Source organism: Bos grunniens, chromosome 4 (genome assembly GCF_055505025.1).
Source record: "Bos grunniens cultivar Pamir isolate PY7600 chromosome 4, Bosgru_T2T1.0, whole genome shotgun sequence".
Classification (NCBI taxonomy): domain Eukaryota; kingdom Metazoa; phylum Chordata; class Mammalia; order Artiodactyla; family Bovidae; genus Bos; species Bos grunniens.
Window position 1 is genome coordinate 20801220 of NC_141168.1, and position 27725 is coordinate 20828944.

Sequence of the window (27725 nt, forward strand, 5' to 3'; positions counted from 1 at the left end):
TACAGTAACATAAGAAAATCCCCAAATCAGCTTTTTATATTACAGATTTTAATAAAAAGGTTGAACTTAAATCTACTAAGTGGAAACTAAGAACCATAAACAACTAAAGCAAAAAGGATAAACACATGTATATATAAAACAAAAACAGAGTAACAAGCAGTTCTTAGCACACTAACTCAAAATATACTGAAATACAACTGGAGAATGCTAACAACATTCTTAGAGGACTAATCTTAAAATCACCCTAAATATATTAACATATATACATGTAGTTAAATAGTAAGTTTTAGTATTTTAACTATTATTAGCAGCAAATTACTCGGAAGTAACTTCTAAAAACCAAGGTTATATATTAATTAGTTGATATAATTGTTGGGATCTAAGAATCCCTTGTGGGAATTTAATCCTATGTATCCCCAAAGAGCAATGGTTCAGTATTCACCAATTCAGTGTTCTCTGTGACTTTATAAAATTAGTAACAACTGAATGTAAATTCAATACAGATCTAGAAACACAGTCTTAAGAAAAATACAAAACAGCAAAGCATAACTTAAGACATTGAGTAAAGCAGAGCAAAAAAACTGGCAACAACCTAAGTGTAATTTATATTGTAGCACATAGAAAGTATCTCCCCTCCCTCGGTGGGAGGGAAGAACACAAAATTGTAAATATATATTTAATATATACAAGGAAAAGACAGGAAGGGAACACAAGGTAAAGCTTAAATACTTGCAGACATATGCTTGTCTTTCAAACAGCCTTGATATTATATTGTTTTTGACACTATAAATACTGAACTTCTCAAAACAAAAGTTATTCATATTAGATGTTAAGTTAAGAAGATACAAGAACAGATGCTCCAAGATATGGGGGAGGTAATACTGCTCGAGGGAGAATGACAAAGAAAGTGAATTCCAAAAGCATGACAAACCACTCTACAGGGGTTTGCCTGACACCCTTCCTAGTTTCCAAGACCAAGTAGGAAAACTCTCCACTGGTCAAGAGAAGACAGCAAAGACACAAGGCTCAGTGTCTGCTCTTCACTCAGACGGCCTTGTGCTGCTGGATGATAAGTGTGTCAGTAAGGCCCAGAGTGTTTCCCTTTCACATAATTACATTTATTCTTAAACAAGCTCTTCTTAGAGCTTTAATTTTTTTCTGAAACACAGTGAAGTATAAACCTAGAGGTAAAGGATGCCTCTTTGGTTAACAACAGAGCAGTGCTTCTTGTTAAAAATGCAGATTCTGACCCAGAAGGGCTAGAGTGGGGCCTGAAATTCTGCACTAACAAGCTCCCAGGAGGTGATGCTGCTGATGCTGTTCCACATTTTGAGTCACAGAACATATGTATTAAACTGGCAATCTGTTGGTTTAGACGTGATTTGTTTGGCTGGTACAGTGTTTAGGAAAGTAGAGGATCTGACAAGCCAGGGTCTGCATTCCAACAGGGAAAAGATGAGCAGGGGCTGAGGAGCAGGGTAGACGGTCTCCAGTCTGCTGGATTCTCCTCTCCCCCGGCCCCTCTCCCCACCTATTTGTCTTAAATCTGGTTTTATTCACTTCTTACACCTGCCTAACTCCTTTAACCCAGATGATTAACCTTATCAATTGCTTCTACCTAAGTACATCAAAATCAGTAACACTGTGCTAAAATACACGTCAAGTTTGTTCCCTCATTAAGGGATTCACAGGAAGACCGAGCTGTAGTACTGAGAAGTGAAGTTTGGAGAGCCAGAGGATAGAAGACAGTAAAGAATAACAAAAAGGAAAATACAAGAATAACAAAAATCTCCAGGTTACTAGAAGTTAATGACACATTTCTTACCATGAAAATGAGAATCAGGGTGTCACTTAAAATGAGAAATTAGTTGTATCTTATAAAGCCTAGTTCTTAAAATACTTATAATGTGAAGAAAACAAGAAATAAAAGAATAAAACACAAGTAAAACAAACAGTTCTCAATAAAGTTTAACTTACATTAATTTGACTATCTATCTACCACCTTACATACAGCTATATGTATAATGCTCATGGTTCTTAAAAAGTACTTTCACTTACATTCTTGCCTTCTCATTGAAGTCTCACAATAGCCCATTTCACAAATTTAAAAACTAAGAGAAGTTTCATGGCAGACCCAAGGTGACTTAGCTAGTTAAGGGGCAGAGACAGGAACCAGAGGTTTCTGACCCTAATCCACTTACTCTCTCCACCAAAAACAAACAACTTGAAACACAGCATCCTTGGAAAATTTCTGTATCAACTGGTCTAAATCCATCCCTTATTTTTCAAGAGATCAACATACAGGATCTTGTAGATCTATAAGATCTTGAGTTTGTGCTTTATGGATTTTACCCATAAATGAAAGACTGGTCAAATCACTAGATGAACTCATTTCAACTCAGTCCTACTGTGGTACTTGCATATCTGTGATGGATTCGAGCATAAGCTTCTGCTCATAGGTGCTACAAAGTCCAGCCCTCTGTATACCTGGTAACACAGCTCAGCGAGTTGAGGGGATTCCTTCACGGCCAGTGGGCCTGTTCTCCCTTCAGTTCCCTTCTCCAAGATGTTCAAGATGGCGTGAAGGCAGGTCCGAGGGCAACCTAACACTCCTGCATGAAACCAAAAGAAAATTCAGCTTCTCTTTTCAAATTTTGGCATTAAAAACCTTAGAATACATTTATAAAACTTAAAGTTTTGTACACATACACTCTACTGTAAATATCGTTTCAAATACTGATACAGAAAATTTATTAAATACTAATTTTCCAAGGCTTAATTTATCTAGACTTCATCTAAATCCCCAAAAAATCAACCTGTCACATAATTTTTTATACATTATTTCTTTCAGTGAATTATCCCACTAGCTCAGAATTCAATACACAACCGTTTAGCAACAAATATGAAAAAAAAAATAAATGGCTATGTGTCTTGTGGCGATACCTGGGTCTTGCAGGTTTGTGGTACTGACAGGTTTCTTTAATTCAAAGCCCAACAGGTAGAGAGCGAGATTGGGTGGATTGCGTTCCAGAGAGGTAATGAGAAGATTCAAGATGTGGATTCTTGTTTCATGACGGATTCCAGCTAATTTCTTTTCAAGTTCTGAGCCTAGACGTGGAAATAACACAGCAATAAAAAGTTACCAAGGGTCAAACTGAAAAATATAAAACTTGTATCTCAAACCTCAGATGTTTTCTTTAGCTTTAGTTTACTTGATTAGCTGTTACATTAAGTTCAGATTTAAGACGTTTCCCAAAAGTCTATTTACTGTTATGCTAGCAAATTCTCAAAATTACCTATGTCACCACTAGACATTCAACAGTTTTTTTATTTACATAAAATAAAAAATACACGTTAATCTAAGACATACCCTCTTCTAGACGTACAAATTCTTCTGTATCTTCACTATCCAAACACTCTACAAAACCAGCCATCAGCTTCTGACTTACACTCTGAAATCATATAAAGATTTTAAAATGACAAGTTATTAAAAGGTTCTAAGTATTAGAGAAACTATAATATGATATATAATTATAAATGCTTGGCTATAAAGACAAAAGGCAAATCTGCTCCAAGGAAAGTATTAGGTTTTAGCTACATTTTTAATTAATATAAAACTCAGTTCCTTAACTGAGTGCCATTTAGCTTGCTATAGAAATAAGTAAAGAGGACTTCACTGGTAGAGCAGTGGATAAGAATCTGTCTGCCAGTGCAGGGGACACAGGTTCGATTCCTGGCCCGGGAAGATCCCACATGCCATGGAGCAACTGAGCCTGTGTGCCACAGCTACTGAACCCACGCTCGAAGGCCCATGAGTGGCAACTACCAGAGCCTGCACACCACAACTCCTGAGCCCACGTGCTGCAACCACTGAAGCCTGTGCACCCAGAGCTAGCGCTCAAGAGAAGCCAGCACAATGGAAGCCTGTGCATCACAACGAAGAGCAGCCCCTCCTCTCCACAACTAGAGAAAGCCACACAAAGCAGAACAACCCAGCAAAGCCAAAAGTAAATAAAGACAAGTAATTTAAGAAACAAAAACTTTTAAAGTTTATGGCTTTTAAAACTTGCTTCATTAATTTTCTTTCCCAAAGAATCAAACTAGTTTTTAAAAACAATAACATTAAATTGCTATTTCATAACCTCTTCATTATATACTCTATGCTATTGATCTTAACTAAAATATAAAATAAAATTCTCATTTTTTCTCTTTAGAAATGTATTACTTACACCAGTTTTATATTTTTGGGCTGAGAGATTAGATACTACTCTCTTTCCTTTAAGAACTCTATGTATGTGTGTGTGTGTGTGTGTGTACACACTAAGTCATGTCCAACTCTTTGCAACCTCATAGACTATAGCCCTCCAGGCTTCTCTGTCCATGGGATTCTCCCCAGGGATTGAACCCGTGTCTCCTGCTTGGCAGGCATATTCTTTACCACTGAGCTACGTGGGAAGCCCTTAAGAACTCTAGCAGGATACTAAAACTGGTAATAATTCAAACTCGAACACCAATGAACTGAAAGCCTGCATCCAAAGTCTTCTAATTAATTATGTGGCTTCATGAACTTCATCCAAAAACCAGATTAGACATCTAAAATTTACTATAAATAGTGGTTCTCAACCTGGGTGGTACTGCCCCTCTAAAAGGCCCTTAGAATTATATGAGAGCATTTTGAGTCTTCAGGACCAGGGACTGCTACTCAAAGACAGTGGCAGGGGACCAGGGATGCTAAAAGTCCTGTATTTGAGAGACAGTTACGCTCAAAATGAAGATATGTCCCACCCAAAACACCAAAAGAGTCCCTGTTTCAAAATACCAAAACCCAATAGTATTCGTCAGCTAGCTAGAGCAGTAATTTCCAGCATAAAATACACAAGGGGAGGAATGTCTATAAAGAGAAAGAAAAATAACAGATTCTCCAATTATAGCTATTCAGTGAATAGAAAGAGAACTAGACTAAAAGAAGAAAACATCTAAAACACTCTACAGTGTATCAAATGAAGTGACACAACTGTGGGTCACCAAAAAGCCACAGAGGCTTCCCTGGTAGCTCAGTGGTAATGAATCTGACTGCCAATGCAGGAGACACAGGTTCCACCCCTGTGGAGTGGGAGATCCCCTGGAGAAAGAAATGGCAACTCACTCCAGTATTCTTGCCTGGGAAATCCCATGTACAGAGGAGTCAGGCATGCTACAGTCCACAGGGTCACAAAGACTTGGACATGAGTTAGCAACTAACCAACGGCAAACAACAAAAAACACCACAAAAGCAGACAACTCACAGCAGTGAAATCAAAACTGCAGAGGCTCACTCAGCACAGAGGCAACTGAGGAAGAGTGAAACAAAGGATGCAAAAAACAGACAGAAGGCACACTTAAAAACCTCACCCGCCCTTTAACGTGCTTGTGGAAGCACATTAAACGGTCTCCTTAGGCCATACAGTTACATACTATAATAAGTATACATATTAAGAGTATCCCTGGGAATGGTATTATCGTCAAACACAAATCATAGCCCAGTACATGGTAGGCTTTCATCCATCATATACAAATATACTTACTCTCAGAATTTTCCCACATACAAGAATAAGATGTATTCTGGATGTACCAAAAAAATAATAAGAAAAGCAATAACAAAATCAGTTAGTTACCTGGTCATGTGTGAAATCTCCAACCAATTTTATTTGAATATTGGAATTGCAAGAGATACAGCAGAGGATCTTGGCACTTTCAAAAGCCAATTCTGGATTAGTATTGCCATGATACAGGTATCTTTAAAACAAGAAAACATTTGAGGATCAATGCGATGAAATTTTTGCTTCTTACTATACTCAATACAGAACATTCACAACCAGGGCTCTCCTACCCATACTGCACTTTTGGTAAGTTAGACAAAGGTTTCCCCTTCTATCAATAACTAGATGTAACCTGTTATGGGGGCTTCACCAGTGGCTCAGTGGTAAAGAATCTGCCTGCAATGCAGGAAACACAGGAGACTTGGGTTCAATCCCTGGGTTGGGAAGAACCCCTGGAGGAGGGCATGGCAACCCACTCCAGTATTCTTGCCTGGAAAATCCCACGGACAGAGAAGCCTCGCGGGCTACAGTTCAGAGTCGCAAGGGTCAGACAAGACTGAAGTGACTGAGCAACCTTGTTATGGGTTGAATGGTGTTTCCCCAAAATTCACATGTTGATAGCCAAACCCAGAATGATCTTATTTAGAAAGAGTCTTTGAAGATATAATTAACCAAGTAAAGATGAGACCATTAGGGAGAGCCCTAATTCAATGACTGATAGCCTTATAAAAAAGGGAAAAGTAGACACAGCCACACACACAAGGAGAATGCCATGATGTAAAGCTGAAGGCAGAGACTGGGATGATGTGTCCACCATTTACTGAACACTAAGCACTGCCAGCAAACGACGAGAGGCTCAAACACACACAATGAAAAGTTTGCTCCCCAGCCCTATATTCCCCAAACATCCAACTTCCCTACAGGAGACAGTATTAAGATTTCGTCATTTTGTACTTTGAAATATTTAGGGCACAAAATAAATTAGAAAGAAGAAAAAGAAATTACAAGGTTCAGAGTCATTAAAATCAGAGTTGCAGAAGAAGACAATAATAAAATGAGACCAAAAAAATGCTTAAGTGATGCCTTACAGATCTGATCACATTTGGACATCAAAGTTAGAATGCCATCTGATTCACGTCGTCATTTCTCTACCTACACAAGGAACTCACCTGGCAATGTTCACCACATTATCTGCCTTCTTGGTTCTGGGATTGATTCCCTGCAATAGCTGTTCTAAAGGAGAGACGATCAGAGCCAGCTGACTCTCTCTCAGCAGATCCATGAAGAGGTTTTCCTTCTGCAGAGTAAGATTGAGAAGTGCAAGGCAATGCTGCACTGCTTTCTCCAGGTGCTTCTTTCCTACAGAGCAAAATCAAAGTTAGAGAGTTCTACACGAATCTCAGAAACTCAGAATCAATTCTCAGGAAAACAAGAAAAAGGGGAAGTTCCAGATTCAAAAAGTCCTCAAGTCTTCAAACCTAATAGCAGTTAACTTCACAGAACTGCTCACTCAGACAAGTCACTGTAACTGTTGTGACTCAGATTAGTTTAATGCAATGGCTTCTCAGTAATTTTTCCTGCATTCTTTCCCTAATTATTTAGAACAGAGTCCTCAGATGGGAGTGAGTCTGGCCCCAGAGGACATCTGGCAATATCTGGAGACTTTTGATTGTCACAGCAAGGGATGCAGTACAGGCCTCTAGTGGGTAGAGGTCTACAACACACAGGACAGCCTCCACACTAAAGAATTATTCTGCCAAAAATGCCAGTGGTGCTGAGGCTGAGAAGCTGATTTAGAATAATACATAACCACCGTGGAAAATGTGGAAAACAAAGAGGCAGAAAATATGAACAAGGGCTACATAGAGTGCCACCATTCACACTTAAAACTCATGGGCTCTGGAGTCAAATTACCTAAGTTCAAATCATAGCCTTGACCCTGGAGAAAGATGAGAAACCCCTTCATGCATCGATTTCCTTATTCATTAAATGGAAATAATATCATCTACCACACAGGCCTTTCATACAGATTAAATATATTAATACATGTAATGAGCTTTTAAAATTGCCAAGTGCATAGTAAGCACTTAATAAATAATAATAACTTATAGTAATAGTAAATGAAATTTATTGAACACTACATACCACACACTATAGTAAATGCTTTTACAAATACAATGGAGAAAACAAAACAAAAAGTACTTTAAATTTAGAGATGTTACAGTTGTAAGAGAGAACTATGATTACCTACCAAAGACCCTGCAATAAGACAGTTATAATGAGAGTCTCTGTATTTCAGTCTGCTTTCACTTTTAATTTACTTTCATGATATGACTCACTAAAACAACATGTAGATACAGAGGAAATCTTATGGTGAAAAGAAGTTCAGAGGTCATCTACTTCAAAGCTTCAATTTACACACGACAAAAACAGCAAAACTGTTTTCAAGCTATGGCGACATTCAGGCACATACCAGGGAAAGGAGCATAGGTATCAAGCTGTTTAACACCTTCCTCCAGTAAACTAAGGGCAAGCTCCAACATGGGTGACTCATTCAGAAGGTGATACATCAGACTAAATCCCGGCGGCTTATAGGCTATTATTTCTTCTCCTAAATAGAACATAACATAGTCCAAGAGATGGTGAATTAGTATTCTTGTCACACCCTTTTTATGAAACATGAGATTCGTAAATTAAATAATATCTAAACAAATGAAGCAAGCTTCAACTTAGAGACAGTGACCCAAACTATATACAATGGTTATTTCCACAAGGGCTGATCTGCACATAGTAGTTGGTTCACATGGTACACTGATATGTTAACTCATTAATCTGTAGGCAATGTTCTTACTCTTTCATTCGGTGAAATTTTACTTTATTTTCTCTTGCTTAGAACAATCAAAATGACTAAAACAATGTAACAAAACACATAAAACTATAATTTAGTTTATAACCAGAAGTAATTTACATCTTATGCATAGTAACTTATAAATTATAAATAGGTTTATAAACAGCTGACACTTTGTTTGAAAGTGACAGAATTAAACTACCTTGTAGTTCCACAAACTGATCCACAAAATCTTCAAGTTGAGGTTCATAATCTCTGAGCAATTTATAAAACACCTCCAGAACAACCTCAGCAACTTCCCACTACAGAAAGACACAAATATTTCAGTAACAATAACAGTTCAAGGTGATAGACTGGGTAACTTTTTCATCCCTCTCACTTTCCTCCAGAAAATGTGTGAAGCCCGTTTTCTACTTTGTTGAAGCAATATAGAAAGCCCAATTCATTCTGCTTTGTTTTGCTAAAGGACAGTCGACTGGTTAGTTTTTCAAGGTAAAACAGGTATAAAAAAATTAGTAAAAGAAACATTTCTAAAAAAGAAACATTTCTACAGCAGATATTTGAGCTTTGTTAACAAATCTAAAGCACCCAATATCTATCCATATAGGATTCCATTTATAAATTAAACTTTATAAATAAATTTAGTTCATAAATCTACCCCAATTTATAATGAAAAACCATCACGTTTGAACACTTCTCCAAAAGCGTCAAACATTCAGTTTCTCTAAGGATCTCAGCTGGACAGGATCTGAGAAAACATCTCATCAACTCTTATTCTGCAGGTGAAGTAAGGGAAGCTCAGAGCACTGAATGATTTCCCGAGACCAGAAAGCTTGGCAGCCAACATGCTGGAGGTCCAGCCCCACACTTCTAATTCCCAGAGCAGTGTTCACAGCTCTAGCCAAAGTTAAGAATCACTGGTAGGCTTCCTCCAAATGACCTCATCTTTACCTCTTTGTTTAAAATGTTTTTAAAAGCTATGTAACACTAAGGAAAAATATTTATGCCAAAGGGAAAATATACTGTACAGATGTAACTGTACAGACAGTAAAATTAAACTGTTTAAAAATATCTACTACATAAAATTTTAATAAGGCTGAGTCTAGTAACTGTAGACAGTGGTTTTTAAAATTATTACTTTAGTCATTATTTCCACTGCATATAATTTTATCAAAGCAGATTTTTAAAACTATGACTATGACAATCTTAATTTTAAATTATTTTAATTACTCATTTTTCTCTATTTTCTAAGTTTTCCAAAATCATTTAAATAAAAAAATGTTTATCACCACATGATAATGGACTTTAGGATTACTAAATATATATGCTGCCTCAAACACTGTTTATATTTATTTATCTCAATCCAAAGCACTGTTTTTGTGACAAGCTAGTGTTCTAAAATACAACAACATAAATTAAACCTAAAAAAGACTTTCTAGTGAAATAAATTCAAAAAATTGAGGGAAATTTTCTTAGGGTAATATGTTAGGAAATCATTGGTAGCTGGAAGAGAAGCAGTGCTAGAAATATAAAAATGAATGGGTGAAAAATACTAAGCACAGAAAATGAGTGGCTTACTAAAGCTCTAAATCCTTAGGTCATACTGACCTTTTTAGGAAAAAGCAAGTAAGATATTTAAAAGAAATGCCAAGAAGTATCAGAACATTTTGTTGAAGAGACTGCAATTGTTAGCATCCATTATCCATCTTAAATGACTTTTATTAATAAGGCATGACTGCTACTAATGCTTTCATCCAATAAGGAAATACATGTTAATGTTGCCTTTAGTGGAGAAGGCAAAGGCACCCCACTCCAGTACTCTTGCCTGGCGGATCCCATGGACAGAGGAGCCTGATGGGCTGCAGTCCATGGGGTCACTAAGAGTCGGACACGACTGAGCGACTTCACTTTCACTTTTCACTTTCATGCATTGGAGAAGGAAATGGCAACCCACTCCAGTGTTCTTGCCTGGAGAATCCCAAGGACGGGGGAGCCTGGTGGGCTGCCGTCTATGGGGTCGCACAGAGTCGGACTGAAGCGACTTAGCAGCAGCAGCAGGCCTTTAGTAAAACATATACCCCTGTTGGTATTGATTTTTAGCCACATGAGAAGCAAAACTTATAAAGCAACTGACAAAAAATAAACTTCAGCTATCTGGGACTAAATATTAGAAACTAACTATGTCCAATAATATGGCAATGAAAAATAAGCTATACGAGATACAAGTAATGATTATGCAGTCATTAAAAAGACTCTTCTCAAAGAATCTTTAATAGCATGAAAAAAATCCTCAAATACTATGTTTAGTGGCCAAAAAGGGATATAAGCTAATATTACTAAATGTTTCAATTTAAGTAGATATGCAAAGGAAAAAGAATAAAAGCAGTTATCCCTTCCTTTGGTAACAAGATTATGGGTGATGTAATTTCTTCACATATTTTTCTGTATTTTCCTAGTTTCCCAAAGTAGCATGAACTAAATTATTTTATAATCATTAATACAACAAATAAACCCAACAGGTTCAAAAACGGCAAACTATAAAAATAAACTAGAAATGTCCCTGTAAGGTATTCTGTCCGCGAGGGTATTCTGTGAACCAATAAACAGTATTATAGACTAAAGTGAATTACATCAGAACCTGAAAGGGTCTCTTACATAGCTTAGTGGTTATGAGCTTAGATCTGGAATCGGAGTCCTAGATTCAAATCCTGGTCCTGGACCTTAGGCAAGTTCCTTAACCTTGCTAAGCCTCCATCTGTAAAATGGGAATATTAATAGTACCTGCCTCTCAATACTATTATAATTACATAAGATGATATATACAAAAGCTCAGTTGTGAGTTTACTACGAGACCAAATATGAGCATAAATGTCAGTGTTCCCTCGGCCTCTCTCCAAGGCTTATATATCTAATGAACCACAGTGTGCCTTCCCACTAAGCCAAGACTCCACAACCCAGAAGGGCTACTTACTAACCAATATTAATTGATGTGCAAGTTAAAACTTATTTCAGTCCTTAATCATCTCAATAAAGGACAGTGTATTTCCAACTGCCAAAGGTATATCATTTTTGGTTCAATTTTGGTCAAAATTTGTTCAATTACGGATTTAATGACTATGACTTCATATCAATTAAATGGTGGTGATGGTTGGTGATTCAGTAGTTAAGTCATGTCCTACTCTTGCGACCCCATGGACTGTAGACCACCAGGCTCCTCGGTCCCTGGGATTCTCCAAGCAAGAATACTGGAGTGGGTTGCCATTTCCTTCTCCAGGAGATCTTCCCAACCCAAGAACCAAATGTGGGTCTCCTGCACTGCGGGCAGATTCTTTACCAACTGAGCTATGAGGGATGCACACATTTTTTTTTTTTGGTATAACCAGACTCAAATCTGAAAATTACATGAGCAAACTGGGAAAAAGTTGAGAGAAAAACTAAGAACAGAAATTTAGAAAACAAGGACTTCTGAAGATAAACTAAAGAAATCAAATTTACGTGGCAAGGGTACTTATCCTGCTTTGAGCACGAGATGTGTTCTTGAAAATGCATAATAACCCTCATTTCTTAAATTGTACTGTATTTTATAAAGCAAATAGTAACACTCTCCCCTCTTTGAGACCATGATCAAAGCATCATCATACAAAAAGCCAGCAGTGTGCTTCTCTGTTATAAATCAATTAAATTACTGATCACTAAAGTCAGTGCTTTGGTTTTAATGCTTGAATGTATTTTTTAATACATTTAAACCAATCAGACAATGGATATGTCAGTGTAAGACTATAAATTTTACTTTCAAAAGCTAAAATGAATTTACAGCATCTCATACCTCTAATAAAAGAAAAAGCAGCAATAAAATAAATAAGGAGACAAAAGTTTTTCTCTGAACATAACCTTTTCAGCTGCTCTCCGGTAAGCCCTTGTACGGAATCGGAGAAACACAGAATCTCGCAGGAACTGCAAATAAGGGTCAAAACCAGGGGGCCGCAGTCCAGCACCCAGATTAGAAGGAAAGGAGCTCTCCACCAGGATACTAATTAGCTGGCAAAAGGCGCGAGTTAAAGGGTATTCTTCACACCGGGATTCTATTTCATTTAGTTCCACCTTCCAAAGAAAAATAAAGGAAATTCAGTAACATAAAACCACTAGCTTTAAAGTGCAAAGCATTTTTCAGACTTTAACTCATTACTACCGGTATACTATCACACTCAAAGACCCACAAAGACATTACCATTTTTCTATTTAGAGGTAAAGATACAAAAGTTAAAAACAGATATCAAATGTTTCTTTTAAAAAAAAGAGGAAGGGGGCATAGAGAGAAAAAAGGAAACTTAAACAAGTAAATTGACACTTCACAGCTGACCCAAGTAGCCAAATTAAACTGAGTTCAAACCAAACTTTCAGTCTTGATGGCTGCCACTAACATGCTTTTCCAGCTCTGAAACCAAAAGTGTTTTGATCTCTTTCATAAAGTTTCATCTACATTTCAACACAGAAAATCCTCAAATGAAAACACATCAAATTTGAAAACTACAGAAACTTAATACGGTAAGAATATATTTTTCTTAGTCTTTTAATCATGTGAATGCATGACTATAGAATTTAAACTAAAAGGAAACTTTTACCTCAATACCAATAGCTTGCCTCTGGCTTGGAACCCGAACGGTCTGCAGTATCTTAAAATAATAAGAAGAATGTGCTGTTAGCAGCATTCCTCATTGATCAGTGAAAATCAGTGGCTTTCAATAATATAATAGTCACATACATCACCCACCACATCTGTACGTCTTAGTGTCGATCAGAAATGACAACCGAGAAGTCTCCAGTGAACTTTCATGAGCAACTGTGTCCACATTCAGGGAGAACTTCCAATTACTTGGGCTTCAGAAAACTGGTAATTTCTTAAGTGCACACAAGATGTATTTTCAACAAATTTATTCTCAGATATTTTAGGCATAAACCTTAAAAGGATTTATGGGATGAAATCTCACCAATGTTCAAGACACTAGTCTTTTTCACAACCAGCCCTACTGTTGGCACCAAAAAAACAAGAAGTAAATTTGTTAAGAACAGGTCTCTTATGTGAACAGAAGTTTTGGGTTAAGAAGTTCTGTCCTGACCTTGCTGGAGGCATAAATAGTCTGGTATATAATAATTATACTCAATGTCAATACTTTATTTTTTGCAAATTCCACTATTAGGTGTAATCCTCTTTAAGGAAAAAAAAAAAGCCTTATCTAAGACAGAAATGTCTAAACCCAATCACACATATCTCAGGAATAAAGAAGCACTAAGCACTCAGGACTGACAGGATGTGGTCCACTGGAGAAGGGAATGGCAAACCACTTGAGAACCCCATGGACAGTATGAAAGGGCAAAAAGATAGGACACTGAAAGATGAACTCTCCAGGTCAGCAGGTGCCCAATAAGCTACAAGACATCAGTGGAGAAATAACTCCAGAAAGAATGAAGAGACGGAGCCAAAGCAAAAACACCACCCAGTTGTGGATGTGACTTGTGATGGAAGCAAGATCCGATGATGTAAAGGGCAATACTGCATAGGAACCTGGAATGTTAGGTCCATGAATCAAGGTCAAACAGGAGATGGCAAGAGTGAACATTGACACTTTAGGAATCAGTGAACTAAAATGGACTGGAATGGGTGAATTTAACTCAGATGACCATTATATCTACTGCTGTGGGCAAGAATCCCTTAGGAAAAATGGAGTACCCATCACAGTCAACAAACAAGTTCAAAATGCAGTCCTTGGATGCAATCTCAAAAACGACAGAATGATCTCTGTTTCTTTCTAAGGCAAACCATTCACTATTATAGTAATCCATGTCTATGCCCTGACCAGTAATGCTGAAGAACATGAAGTTGAAGAGTTCTATGAAGACCTGCAAGATTTTCTAGAACTAACACCCAAAAAAGATGTCGTTTTAATTACAGGGGACTGGAATGCAAAAGTAGGAAGTCAAGAAACACCTGCAGTAACAGGCAAATTTGGTCTTGGAGTACAGAATGAAGCAGGGCAAAGGCTAATAGTTTTGCCAGGAGAACGCACTGGTCATAGAACACACCCTCTTCCAACAACACAAGAGAAGACTCTACACATGGACATCACCAGATGGTCAACACCTAAATCAGACTGATTATACTCTTCTCAGCCAGAGATGGAGAAGCTCTATAGAGTGAGCAAAAATAAGACTGGGAGCTGACTGTGGCTCAGATTATGAACTCCTTATTGCCAAATTCAGACTGAAACTGAAGAAAGTAGGGAAAACCACTAGACCATTCAGGTATGACTTAAATCAAATCCCTTGCAATTATACAGTGGAAGTGAGAAGCAGATTTAAGGGACTAGATCTGATAGACAGAGTGCCTGAAGAACTATGGATGAAGGTTCATGACACTGTACAGGAGGAGGGGATCAAGACCATCCCCAAGAAAAAGAAATGCAAAAAACCAAAATGGCTGTCGGAGGAGGCCTTATAAATAGCTGTGAAAAGAAGCGAAAAGCAAAGGAGAAAAGGAAAGATATACCCATTTGAATGCAGAGTTCCAAAGAATAGCAAGGAGAGATAAGAAAGCTTTCCTCAGTGATCAATGCAAAGAAATAGAGGAAATCAATAGAATGGGAAAGACTAGAGATCTCTTCAAGAAAATTAGAGATACCAAGGGAATATTTCATGCAAAGATGGGCTTAATAAAGGACAGAAATGGTATGGACCTAACAGAAGCAGAAGATACTAAGAAGAGGTAACAAGAATACACAGAAGAACTATACAAAAAAGATCTTCACAACCCAGATAATCACAATGGTGTGATCACTCACCTAGAGCCAGACATCCTGGAATGTTAAGTGGGCCTTAGGAAGTATCACTATGAACAAAGCTGGTGGAGGTGATGGAATTCCAAATGAGCTATTCCAAATCCTAAAAGATGATGCTGTGAAAGTGCTGCACTCAATATGCCAGCAAATTTGGAAAACTCAGCAGTGACCACAGGACTGGAAAAGGTCAGTTTTCATTCCAATCCCAAAGAAAGGCAATGCCAAAGAATGCTCAAACTACTGCACAATTGCACTCATCTCACATGCTAGTAAAGTAATGCTCAAAATTCTCCAAGCCAGGCTTCAGCAATACGTGAACCATGAACTTCTAGATGTTCAAGCTGGTTTTAGAAAAGGCAAAGGAACCAGAGATCAAATTGCCAACATCCGCTGGATCATCAAAAAATAGAGAGTTCCAGAAAAACATCTATTTCTGCTTTATTGACTATTCCAAAGCCTTTGACTGTGTGGATCACAATAAACTGTATAAAATCCTGAAAGAGATGGGAATACCAGACCACCTGACCTGCCTCTTGAGAAACCTATATGCAGGTCAGGAAGCAACAGTTAGAACTGGACATGGAAAAACAGACTGGTTCCAAATCGGGAAAGGAGTACGTCAAGGCTGTAGATTGTCACCCTGCTTATTTAACTTATATGCAGAGTACATCATGAGAAACGCTGGGTAGATGAAGCACAAGCTGGAATCAAGATTGACAGGAGAAATATCAATAACATCAGATATGCAGATGACACCACCCTTATGGCAGAAAGTGAAGAACTAAAGAGCCTCTTGATGAACGTCAAAAAGGAGAGTGAAAAAGCTGGCTTAAAACTTAACATTCAGAACACTAAGATCATGGCCTCTGGTCCCATCACTTCATGGCAAACAGATGGGGGAACGGTGGAAAGAGTGACAGACTTTATTTTGGGGGGCTCCAAAATCACTTCAGATGGTGACTGCAGCCATGAAGTTAAAAAATGCTTACTCCTTGGAAGGAAGTTATGACCAACCTAGACAGCGTATTCAAAAGCAGAGACATTACTTTGCCAACAAAGGTCCATCTAGTCAAGGCTATGGTTTTTCCAGTGGTCATGTATGGATGTGAGAGTTGGACTATAAAGAAAGCTGAGCTCCAACGAATTGATGCCTTTGAACTGTGGTGTTGAAGACTCTTAAGAGTCCCTTGGTTTAAAAAAAAAAAAAAGAGTCCCTTGGATTGCAAGGAGATCCAACCAGTCTATCCTAAAGGAAATTATTCCTGAATATTCATTGGAAGGACTGATGTTGAAGCTGAAACTCCAATACAGTGGCCACCTGATGCAAAGAAGTGACTCATTGGAAAAGCCCTTGATGCTGGGAAAGATTGAAGCCAGGAAGAGAAGGGGACAACAGAGGATGAGATGGCTGGATGGCATCACCGACTCAATGGACATGAGTTTGGGTAAACTCCGGGAGTTGGTGATGGACAGGGAGGCCTGGCGTGCTGCAGTCCATGGGGTCGCAAAGAGTCGGACACGACTGAGCGACTGAACTGAACCGAAGCACTGAGGACAATACTAAGTGCTGACACGCTTCTGAATGAAAACAATGAAGTATCAGTACTGAAAGAAAAGTGGCCCAGCGTCTCCCCGCACATATCAACTTTCTTCATTTTTATAAAGTATCATTAACACCTTCAAGACACATATGTTAGAAATCAACTAGAATGCTGCTTCAAAACAGTAGCTTCTACCAATGTGTCTGAATCACAGTTTCCCTTATGTCATATTATTTTGAAGACAAATGCAAGTTCCACCTAACCATTTCTCTAGAAATATCTCTATAGAACACATTCTTATTTTCCTTTTTTACTCCATCATTTATAGAATAAGTCCATCTTGACATAAAAATTCCAATAGGGCTTATATCTAAAGAAATAAGAATTGATAAGACACTTTACTTGACTGTTATAAGACAGGAAGGGTCACGGAAGGAAGCAGTTAAAAAGAAAACTAGGCATCCCCCACATTTAATGAGTACAGATGACTTCTGAAGGCTTATTGCAGGCTGGTACCCAAAGACAGACTTGAGGAATTCTGTCCATTTATTAATCTTACACACACTGAATAACAAAGTCTTAAGAAAAAACCAATCTCTAGTAACCCAGTAAAGTTGTCAACTGATCCAAGAGAAAAATCCAAGCCTATTAGTTTCTGAAGTCACGCTTAGTACCAAAATCATAACTTTCCATTCAGGAAGTTCACGGTGTACTTTAAGTTTCAAACAGATGCACTTGCTTGTACAATAGTATCAAAACTCATTTCCAAACTGCAGTAATGTAAATAAGAGAGCACACAGTACTACCTGAGTATACTCTAACGACTGCCAGAGAGAAGCAGCAATTTCAGGAGATTTTCCAAACGCTGCAAGTGTCTTCAGTAGTTCGGCCTTTAGTACAGGAGGGATACTGCACTGCAGGAGGCCCAGAATCACCACCACGGGCGTCCACTGAGGATGCTCACAGAGTGCCAAACGAGCATTTTCACTCTGTGAATTGAACACAAAAAGATCAAGACAGGCTTTGCATGTTTAAAAGCTAAGAAAAATGACCGGTAAAATCATCTAAATTGCTAACACTTACACTGAGTATTCACAGGCTCAATTAACACGTACTGAAACAGAGCAAACGCTTGAACTCTACCAGTAGATCAAATCAGATCACAAATTCAGTTAACATAAAAAAATGGAGAGAAAAATAGCTTTTACTGAATTACAGCTCTAAGACTAGAAAACAATATATACAAATGGAGATAAACCGTCTTCCAGGGTCACATAAATCTTACCTAGGCATTTTAAATCCTTTCTGGAACAATGTCATATATAAATGAGAAAAATGCCTTGTCCTTTTCTGAGAAAAAAAATAGAAATACACACACACACACACATAGTACCAAGTATCACTCTAATTTAATTCAACAGCAAATAATTACAAACTTTATGTTTTGACTGAATAATGTTTAGCATTATTGGAAAAACCAATAAAGTTAGAAGACACTCTTCCTGTTCTTCTGAGAGAATGTCAGCCAAAGGAACTTAGCTTTGCACTAGTGAATAACAGAAACAACCAGAAGAACAAATGGGACCTAATTAAACTTAAAAGCTTTTGCACAGCAAAGTAAACCACTAACAAAATGAAGACAACCTATATACAGAATGGGAGAAAATATTTGTAAATGAAATGACCAGTAAGGGATTAATATCCTAAATATATAAATAGCTAAATACAAACAACACGATTAGGCTATTATTTTCATACACGCTTCTGGCAGTAAGCAGGGAATACCACACCCTTTAAAGGTGAAGAAACAAAGAACTTAGAAGAACAGAATGCCAAATATAAATGCTAAATTTATCGCTTATAAGCTTTAAGCACTATAAGAAAACTTGGGGGCTCCTTAAAATGCCACCATGTTAGAATACAAATAAAATTATACTGTACTCACATGAGGCGGGTGGGTTACCTACCCAAGTAATGATGGTAGATGTCAGCTGCAGAAAAGCAATCAACCCATCTTGCTCCTTCTGGGTGATACCGCGTGAAGGGAGGTGACGGTACTGGACACTATCGGCACTCGGAAGATCCTTCCGGAGGTGCTCGTGGTAAAGCATCAAGGAGTGAAAGAAATGTTCCCAGGAAACAGGACTGCCACCTGCTCCCTGAATATTTTCAACTGTAAAGAAACACAGCACAGAATTTCCTTTCAAAACTGTCTAAGTACCTGCTTGGAAATGGAGGGAGAAAATAAACATAAAACAATACATTTTGTTTGCCTTTGTCCTAGATATGTTGTGTGTTGAAAATCGGTTAGAAATCCTCTGTAAACTAAAACTCTGGATTAATTTTTCCTGGGACTAAGACATGGGTAGTGCCTATGCAAGTACAAAGGCAAATTACTTTGGATGTCAGTTGCCCTGCCCTGCCCTGCGTGTATGCTCAGTCATGGCCAGTGCTTGGCAACCCCATGGACTGCAGCCCACCAGGCTCCTCTGTCCATGGGATTTCCCAGGCAAGAATACTACAGTGGATTGCCATTTCCTTCTCTAGGGGATCTTCCTGATCCAGGGATTGAACCCACATCTTCTGCATCTCTTGCACTGGGAGGCAGATTCTTTACTGCTGAGTCACCTAGGAAGCCCTGAATATCAGTTACCTACTTCTAACCCAGGACGTTTCTCCGTGTTGTCATGTAACTATTCAGGGCTGCTTTTCCCATGAGCAGTTCCCAAATGTGGAGCTTACATTAAATTCCCAAAGAGATAGATAACTACAATCTTGATTAGCAGATTACAGTACTCTATTACATACTAAGCACTGAGAATAAAAGCCTAGCAGACAAGACAAAGAAGCCTTAACAAAAGGGTCAAAACCCCAGTCTTGGAGTCAGGCAGATCTCAATTATGGCTTGCCTATGCCTTGTGACCTTAAACTACTTCACTTTGCTAAACCTGTTTCCTCAAATGTAAAAATGAAAGTAATCTACCTGACAGATATTTAATAAATATTTGTTTCTCTTCCCTTTTGCACTATCTTTGGTGTAGTTGGCGGTTAGTCACTAAGTTGTGTAGGACTTTTGCGATCCCGAGGGCTGGAGCCCATCAGGCTCCTCGGTCCCTGGGATTCTCCAGGCAAGAATACTGGAGTGGGTTGCCATTTCCTTCTCCAGGAGATCTCCCCAACCCAAGAATCGAACCCAGGTCCCCTGCACTGCAGGCAGATTCTTTACCAACTTAGCTATGAGGGATGCACACATTTTTTTTTTGGTATAACCAGACTCAAATCTGAAAATTAAATGACCAAACTGGGAAAAAGTTGAGAGAAAAACTAAGAACAGAAATTTAGAAAACAAGGACTTCTGAAGATAAACTAAAGAAATCAAACTTACGTGGCAAGGGTACATACCCTGCTTTGAGCACCAGATGTGTTCTTGAAAATGCGTATTAACCCTCATTTCTTAAACTGTACTGTATTTTATAAACAAATGGTAACACTCTCCCCTCTTTGAGACCATAATCAAAGCATCATCATACAAAAAGCCAGCAGTGTGCTTCTCTGTTATAAATATAATGTATACGCCCAGTAGAACCCAGCACAAATAACCAAATGCTTTAACAAGTAGAAGGATACTGAATGTCATGACAAACTTAGAAAACATCTGGATTTTTCTTACCATGACTGCTCCCATTGACTTTGAGCAGGCTGAAACAGTAGTGGGCACACTGGGGCCCATTGGCCAATCCCTGCAGCATCTTCAAGTAAGGAATATAAATAGTTGGAGGCAACAGGTCACCCATTTGCCTAACAAACTTTGACAAGACAACCTGAAATACAGAGAAGCCAACAGTTTACATAAAGCATAGCTTAACTTTAAGCCAACATGGAGTAGCCAATAAAGACTACATATGAACCAAAACTAAGTACTCTCATTTAACTTTCCCCAAGACAAAATAATCTGGAATTCTATTATGAAAAACTGCATTTCCAAGGTTATCATTAGTAATTTAATGCAACTACAGAATATCTTTGTGAACCCAACGTACATCTAAATGCCACAAACACAAACTACTGCTCATATTCTAAGTATGTAAAACAATTGAAGAATTTACTCATCTAAAATTAACCAGCAAATTCAAAGATACACTTAGAACCCAGAGTTCCTAAACCCCACTAAAACTTAGTATGAAGATCTAGGATCCTGGAAGAATTTTTGATAGTAACCTAAACATACTGTTTTATCTTCTTGCCGATACATGTTTCTATACTGTTCTTTAAGTTCACTTCTTAGGTTTCTCTTTTCTCCTGCTTAAGCCATAAATCTATTATCAACAACTAAATATATTACTTAGACTAATTAGTTGGAACCCAAACCAAAAATGTCACACATCTCTGGAAATTTTTGTTAAATCTGTTGTGTTTAACAATGATCTTATGATCATATAGAAAAATATCCTTATTTTCAAGAGATATTAACAACCAATGAGAGGTGAAAAAGTCATGCTGCCTATAATTTACTTTAAAATAACCCAGCAAAAAAAAAAAAAGCAGTAGAAATAACAAGAGCAGAAGTAAACACAGCAAGATGTTAACAGCTATTAAATTAAGATACTGGGTGTTCACTATAATTATTCTCCCATATGTTTGAAAATCTTCATAATGGAAATTATTTTAATCTCTAAAGAATTTTAATAAATCCTTCCCTGAAATGTATTTTTTAAGTGAGGAAAAAAGTGAAACAATAAACGTAAGAAATACAGTTTAAAAAAGGGGGTCTTGACCTTTGCCTCTTAGCACAAATGAAAATTATAGTCATGGCATGAAACCATTTAAAATAGAAAATCCCAAAAAGATGAAGACAGATATGGTAATCCCTCTGATTTGCTAATGCATAACATATTTTAAAAGTTAATACAGGATAGAAAATGAACTTTTTCCTACACTATCTACTGACTCATAGGCATTTTGGCATTAATTATAACTTCTGAGCCTTTTTCCTTCAGTATTTGTACCTCTCCTATCTTACCCAACTTGCTAAGAAAGATGGATATTCATTGTTATGTCTACAGAGAACAGAATAAGCTAATAAATATTAATTTTAATTAGTCACTTATTTAGTCATACACGTATTTAGTGACTCACAATGAAACTAGACACTTTTCTACAACTAATGATTCAATACATAGCTAGCATCTAATAAAAGGCTGACTGTATACACTTTGAAATGATCAGATCAATTTGAGAGTTTCCATTTCCTTAAATAAGTATAAACACCTAAAGGTTACAAGTGTTCATTTTGCATGAACAGCAATAACATGAGGAAAATACCACTCTTCATGTTTTAATGATTTCCAAGGTAAAAAGTAGGAAAACCAAGAGCTCACCTGGCGTTGAGGGGGTCGCTGGTGAGCCACTCCAAGATAAGAACCCAGGATAGTGGAAGTCTGAAGAGGCTCTGACGGACACCAGTATTCCAGGGCAAGTTCCAAATTGAAAGGATTCTTTTTATACAGCTCACCGATCTGCAAAGTGTAAACAAAAACTGTGTGAAAATGTCTGTAACTCAAAAACTACTTTTAAATAAAAAGTTACATTTTATTGAATTCACCTGCATGTTTAAGATATTAAGCCTGAACCTTTCCAAAGTTAGGGAAAAAAGATCTGAAATTTTCCAAAGTTAGGGGAAAAGTAACAGAGAGAGGGAGATGATGATCCAATATAACAACTTACCAAGAGCATTAAGTGTTCCAGATCCCTTCTAAGCGAAATGGGGGGATCGTTCCCCATCTGCATACTCATGTGAATCATTCGAGCATCTTCATCTGCCCGATTCCTCAACTGCTTCACCTATGAAGTTTATTACAGGCAGTTCATATGTAAATTTATTACATGGGTTAATAATAATGAAACAGAAAATCAGGCAACTAAGTTATTACATAAAAGAAAAATATTGTTTAAATATCAACTCCACTTTAGTCATGGAAATGAATATACCAGGAATTTTATTACAATATTATATTATCTATGATTTCTAAGATCTTAAAACTCAGTGCAATTCCCACTATAGATAATTTTAACTACAGTGTTTCTCAATTACTGACATTTTGGGCAGGGCACTTCTTCACTGGGTTGAATGATTCTGAACATTTAGCATTCCTAGTACTACTTAGCGGAGAAGGCAATGGCACCCCACTCCAGTACTTATGCCTGGAAAATCCCATGGACGGAGGAGCCTGGGAGGCTGCAGTCCATGGGGTGGCTAAGAGTCGGACATGACTGAGCGACTTCACTTTCACTTTCCACTTTCATGCATTGGAGAAGGCAATGGCACCCTACTCCAGTACTTTTGCCTGGAAAACCCCATGGACAGAGGAGCCTGGTAGGCTGCAGCCCATGGGGTTGCTAGAGTCAGACACAACTGAGTGACTTCACTTTCACTCTTCAATTTCATGCATTGGAGAAGGAAATGGCAACCCACTCCAGTGTTCTTGCCTGGAGAATCCCAGGGACGGGGAAGCCTGGAGGGCTGCTGTCTGTGGGGTGGCACAGAGTCAGACACGACTGAAGCGACTTAGCAGCAGCAGCAGCAGTAGTACTACTTAGTGACTACCAATATTGACTACAGTCAATATTAGTCTAGACTAACAATTAGGAAAAAGTTAAAGCCTTAACCTTTTCTAAAGCTTTATTTCCACAAATATAAAATGAAAACATTTCTTTCTACTCAAAATTTTCAGCATGTCAGTCTATCATGTCCTTCAAGGCTGATGAGGTCTGAAGTTATCTGTTAAATTCTCCTTGACTATTCTAGTCGAAGTGAGCTATCCTTAGCCTAAAAGCCACAGCAATTTACTGTCTATACCTTCGTTTACTTCCTATTACTATCTATATTTTTCTGTGTGTATTTTTCTGTATGTATCTTATTTCTCCAACTAGATTATATATACATTCTTTGCTGGCAGGGAATGAGTCTCCTACTTATTTGTCTTCTTTACAATTCCCAGCATAGTTACCTGGAACACAGGAGGAATTCAATGAACACTTGATTTATTATAGGATGAGTAAGCACTTAACTCTGTTTGCTAAAGACCCTGATGCTGGGAGGGATTGGGGGCAGGAGGAGAAGGGAATGACAGAGGATGAGATGGCTGGATGGCATCACCGACTCGATGGACATGAGTTTGAGTGAACTCTGGGAGTTGGTGATGGACAGGGAGGCCTGGCATGCTGCGATTTATGGGGTCGCTAAGAGTCAGACACAACTGAGCGGCTGAACTGGAACTAGACTCTCTCTTTTACTTCCTGCCACCACTTCCTTGGCACAAAATGGCACACAGAAATATGCTATGAAGGAACTGTCTGAAATGGCTCTAAGAATCCCTTTCTGGAACAAAGCTATAGCTCCAGCACTTTATTTAAATGTAACCTCACACTAGAGGTGGGCAGGGCACCTGGGCCTTATTATTTAACAAAAAAAAAAATAAAGAAAAACTAACCTTTGCATTAGTTTCTTAAACCCATTACCTGTATCTATGTGGAGGTCCATTTTACACACTACAATTAAGTGTTTAAACATTTATCTACAAAACTGGAGATTCTCCACTATGCATCTTCCAAATCATGTATAAATAGCATTAAATAAGGCAACCTTAACACTGATTCCTCAGGATAGCACGGAGTTAATAATTTTCTGCCCACAGAAGCATTTTCACTTGCTTACTACTTTCTCATTATAAACCACTCTCAATGTCAAATATTACTTCCTTTTAGTTTGTTCTCGGTTAATGAGTCTTATATTATCTTCTACCACTCTTACTCACCCTGCATTATTACACTTACCTTCATTGGCATAAGTGCCAAGAAATCTGTAATGAGATTGTGGATTCTACGAATGTAAAATTCCTCTTGATAGAAGTTTTCTGACACCACTACAGATTCAGTGAGGAATAGGAAAACGTTGTCAGCAATTGCAAGCTCTGCCATTGCTTCATCTGCTTCTGTGAATTCAGCCAGAGCTAGAAATGTATTTAGAAAAATAGCACATGGAGGAAAAGTTACTAGATTATAGTACTTCATAATATTCTCCTGATAGGTCAAAATTCAGATCTCTTCTCAACCTTTCGTTTGTGTATATTTTGAGTTACACACAAAATAAGACAGTGTGTAACTGTAATTGACTAATAAACCCCAAAGAACTACCAAAAAAGTGCATTAGAAAACCATCTGCTCTTCACAGTAACATTAAGAGTGATAAAAGAAAATAAACACTTAACAGATGTATGATGTAACACATATGTAGTCAGAAAGCTATTATCAAAATATTAACAAGTTTAAATGATGCCAAGGCTTTAATCTCAATGAAATGAACTGGATCATTTGGCAAAAGTCTTCAGTCAACAAGTGAAAATCAAAAACATGACCACTTAAGCAACTCTATTAATTTGGTAAACAAGTAGCAAAAACTGAAAAACTAAATAAATCTTAGCCTAAAGACAAAGTGGTCTATTTGTAATATTTTTAGCTTTGTACTTGGAAAACTTTAAACAGATAAGTGAAAAAAGAGAAAACAAGTATAATGAACCTCCACATCCCCAACACCTAGCTACAATATTAACCATTTACGATTAACTTTGTATCATTTAGATCTCCATGCATTCTTCCTCTCCACTTAATTTAGACTGAAGTCTATACCAATGGCACCCAACTCCAGTACTCTTGCCTGGAAAATCCCATGGACGGAGGAGCCTGGAAGGCTGCAGACCATGGGGTCGCTGAGGGTCGGACACAACTGAGCGACTTCACTTTCACTTTTCCCTTTCATGCACTGGAGAAGGAAATGGCAACCCACTCCAGTGTTCTTGCCTGGAGAATCCCAGGGACGGGGGAGCCTGGTGGGCTGCCGTCTCTGGGGTTGCACAGAGTCGGACACGACTGAAGTGACTTAGCAGCAGCAAATACCAGACAATTCAACACTATACTTCTAAGTATACAACTCAAAATGGCACTTAAAAAAAAAGGGAAAAAATTAACCACATATGTAATGTCATTAGTATTTTGCCACATAATTCAAAATCAAAACTACAGTCAGTGGTCAAATTTACAACTGTCCCATAAATGCTATTAAAGATTTTAGTTTTGTCTTTTTGCTTCTTCTCTTCGGGCAATTTGTTAGAATCTGTATCCAAATAAGGTTTATACACTGCAATTAACTGATACATCTGTAGGCTCCTCTTACATCTTTTTCATTTTTCTCTTGCCCTTTATTCTGCTGAAAAAACTAAGTCTTATATTGTAGCATTTTTCACCATGTGGGTTAGCATTGCGTCCCAGTGGTATAGTTACTATATTCCTTTTCCTCTTAAAAATTGATAAGTTTGATCTTAAGCAGCTTAATTGATTACATTCCATTTTTTCAGTAAAAGTGTATCATGGGTGATGCTGCATCTTTCCATCAAAAACTACATTGCTGTTCACTTCTTTTAAACTTTAAAAATGCTAGGTAATTTTGTGATAATCTGGCTTTGGAAAATAACTGTTAAATAGCTTATTCTGTTTCACTGTCATAGAGACCAAATATGATCTGTTCCTTAAGGTACATTTTCAATGCCTTGGAATAGATATAAACCAGGATATTCTCAACCAGAGGGAAAGAGATTGGCTGGTTTTTTTCTTTTTTTGTTTATATACTGTTTGGCATTTTGAAATAAAGCCTGTATATCTACCCATATTATACAAACTCGAGAACAAAATAGTTTCTTAATTATTTGTTATTACTACTAATAACAATTACCGAAATGGTTAATTAAATATATAATAACAATAATAATTAGTTCCAAGTCTTCACTTGAATTCAGAAATACTAGAATTAAGAACTACTTTTTAAAGACTACTTAGGCAATAAAGTACACTAATACATTAATGTAAAATGAGTTTTAATGTCTCAAAACAGTACACAAAAATTTTATAGTTTAATAAAACTCAAAATACACTTTTATAAAATAATGTAATAAACACATATGATAAAATTTACAGAAGTCTATAATAAAGAGTAGAAAACAATTTTTCAAAATTCAGATCTTGGTAAAACTTGTCTGGATTCAAGAAATCACCATTTCTGCAATATAAGATAAGTTATTCATTTTTTCTAGTAATTTTTAAAATATAAATTAACAGAAAAAAATTTGTATTTAAAATGTTCATTATAATGCCCCTAACTTCAAAGATTATGAAAGGATATGAGCACGCAAAACCAAAGAGATTAAGTAGCCAAAGATCTAGGACTTGAAACCAGGTCCACATTTCTAGACTATTCTTATCTACTATTCAGTAATGAAGTACAGCATATTCTATGTGCCCCTCAAGATTAGGGCAATGGTACAGTAATTTACAGTATATGAATTTAATTAACTATCACAAAGCTACTTAAAAGTACATAGGGTCATTTTATGCCCCAAAAGTACTGAAATAAGACTCATAAATGAAGAGGCATAGTTAAAAAACAGAATTTGTACATAAATGTAAATGTCTAATTAGCCTTTTATCAGCTTTAATATAAACAACACTCAGCCAAAGAAAAATCTGTAAGATAAAAAAAGCTTTCCACAGCCCACTTGGGAGCAACATGAGACTAGTGAACATGTTCTGGAATCACACAATTGACAAGCTCCTGGAATCTGCGGACACTCTAAAACTAGAAAACTGACGTGCATGCTCAGCCACTCACTCATTTCCCACTTTTTCGACTCCAGGGACTGTAGCCCTCCCACCAGCCTCCTCTGTCCCTGGGATTCTCCAGGCAAGAATACTGGAGTGGGTTGCCATTGCCTCCTCCAGGGGATCTTCCCAACCCATGGATCGGACCCATGTCTCCTGTGTCTCCTGCACTGACAAGCAGATTCTTTACCACTGTGCCACCTGGGAAGCCCATGGA

The 27725-nt window shown here is 37.5% G+C and overlaps 1 protein-coding gene across 2 annotated transcripts in view; it reads right to left on the reverse strand.

Annotated features, from left to right (window-relative positions):
• Positions 1-27725, reverse strand: part of NUP205 (nucleoporin 205) — an 80301-nt gene that overhangs the window by 36776 nt on the left and 15800 nt on the right. For both annotated transcript variants that reach the window (XM_086395423.1, XM_086395422.1), the window contains exons 8-22: positions 24635-24810; positions 22526-22642; positions 22180-22317; positions 20472-20622; positions 18769-18974; positions 17608-17790; positions 13050-13100; positions 12319-12528; positions 8630-8729; positions 8053-8190; positions 6749-6938; positions 5655-5775; positions 3371-3452; positions 2944-3108; positions 2488-2612 (exon numbers count right to left, since the gene is read on the reverse strand). In XM_086395423.1, coding sequence (XP_086251549.1) covers positions 2488-2612; positions 2944-3108; positions 3371-3452; positions 5655-5775; positions 6749-6938; positions 8053-8190; positions 8630-8729; positions 12319-12528; positions 13050-13100; positions 17608-17790; positions 18769-18974; positions 20472-20622; positions 22180-22317; positions 22526-22642; positions 24635-24810 — 2153 coding nt within the window. The remainder of the gene's footprint in view (positions 1-2487; positions 2613-2943; positions 3109-3370; positions 3453-5654; positions 5776-6748; positions 6939-8052; positions 8191-8629; positions 8730-12318; positions 12529-13049; positions 13101-17607; positions 17791-18768; positions 18975-20471; positions 20623-22179; positions 22318-22525; positions 22643-24634; positions 24811-27725) is intronic.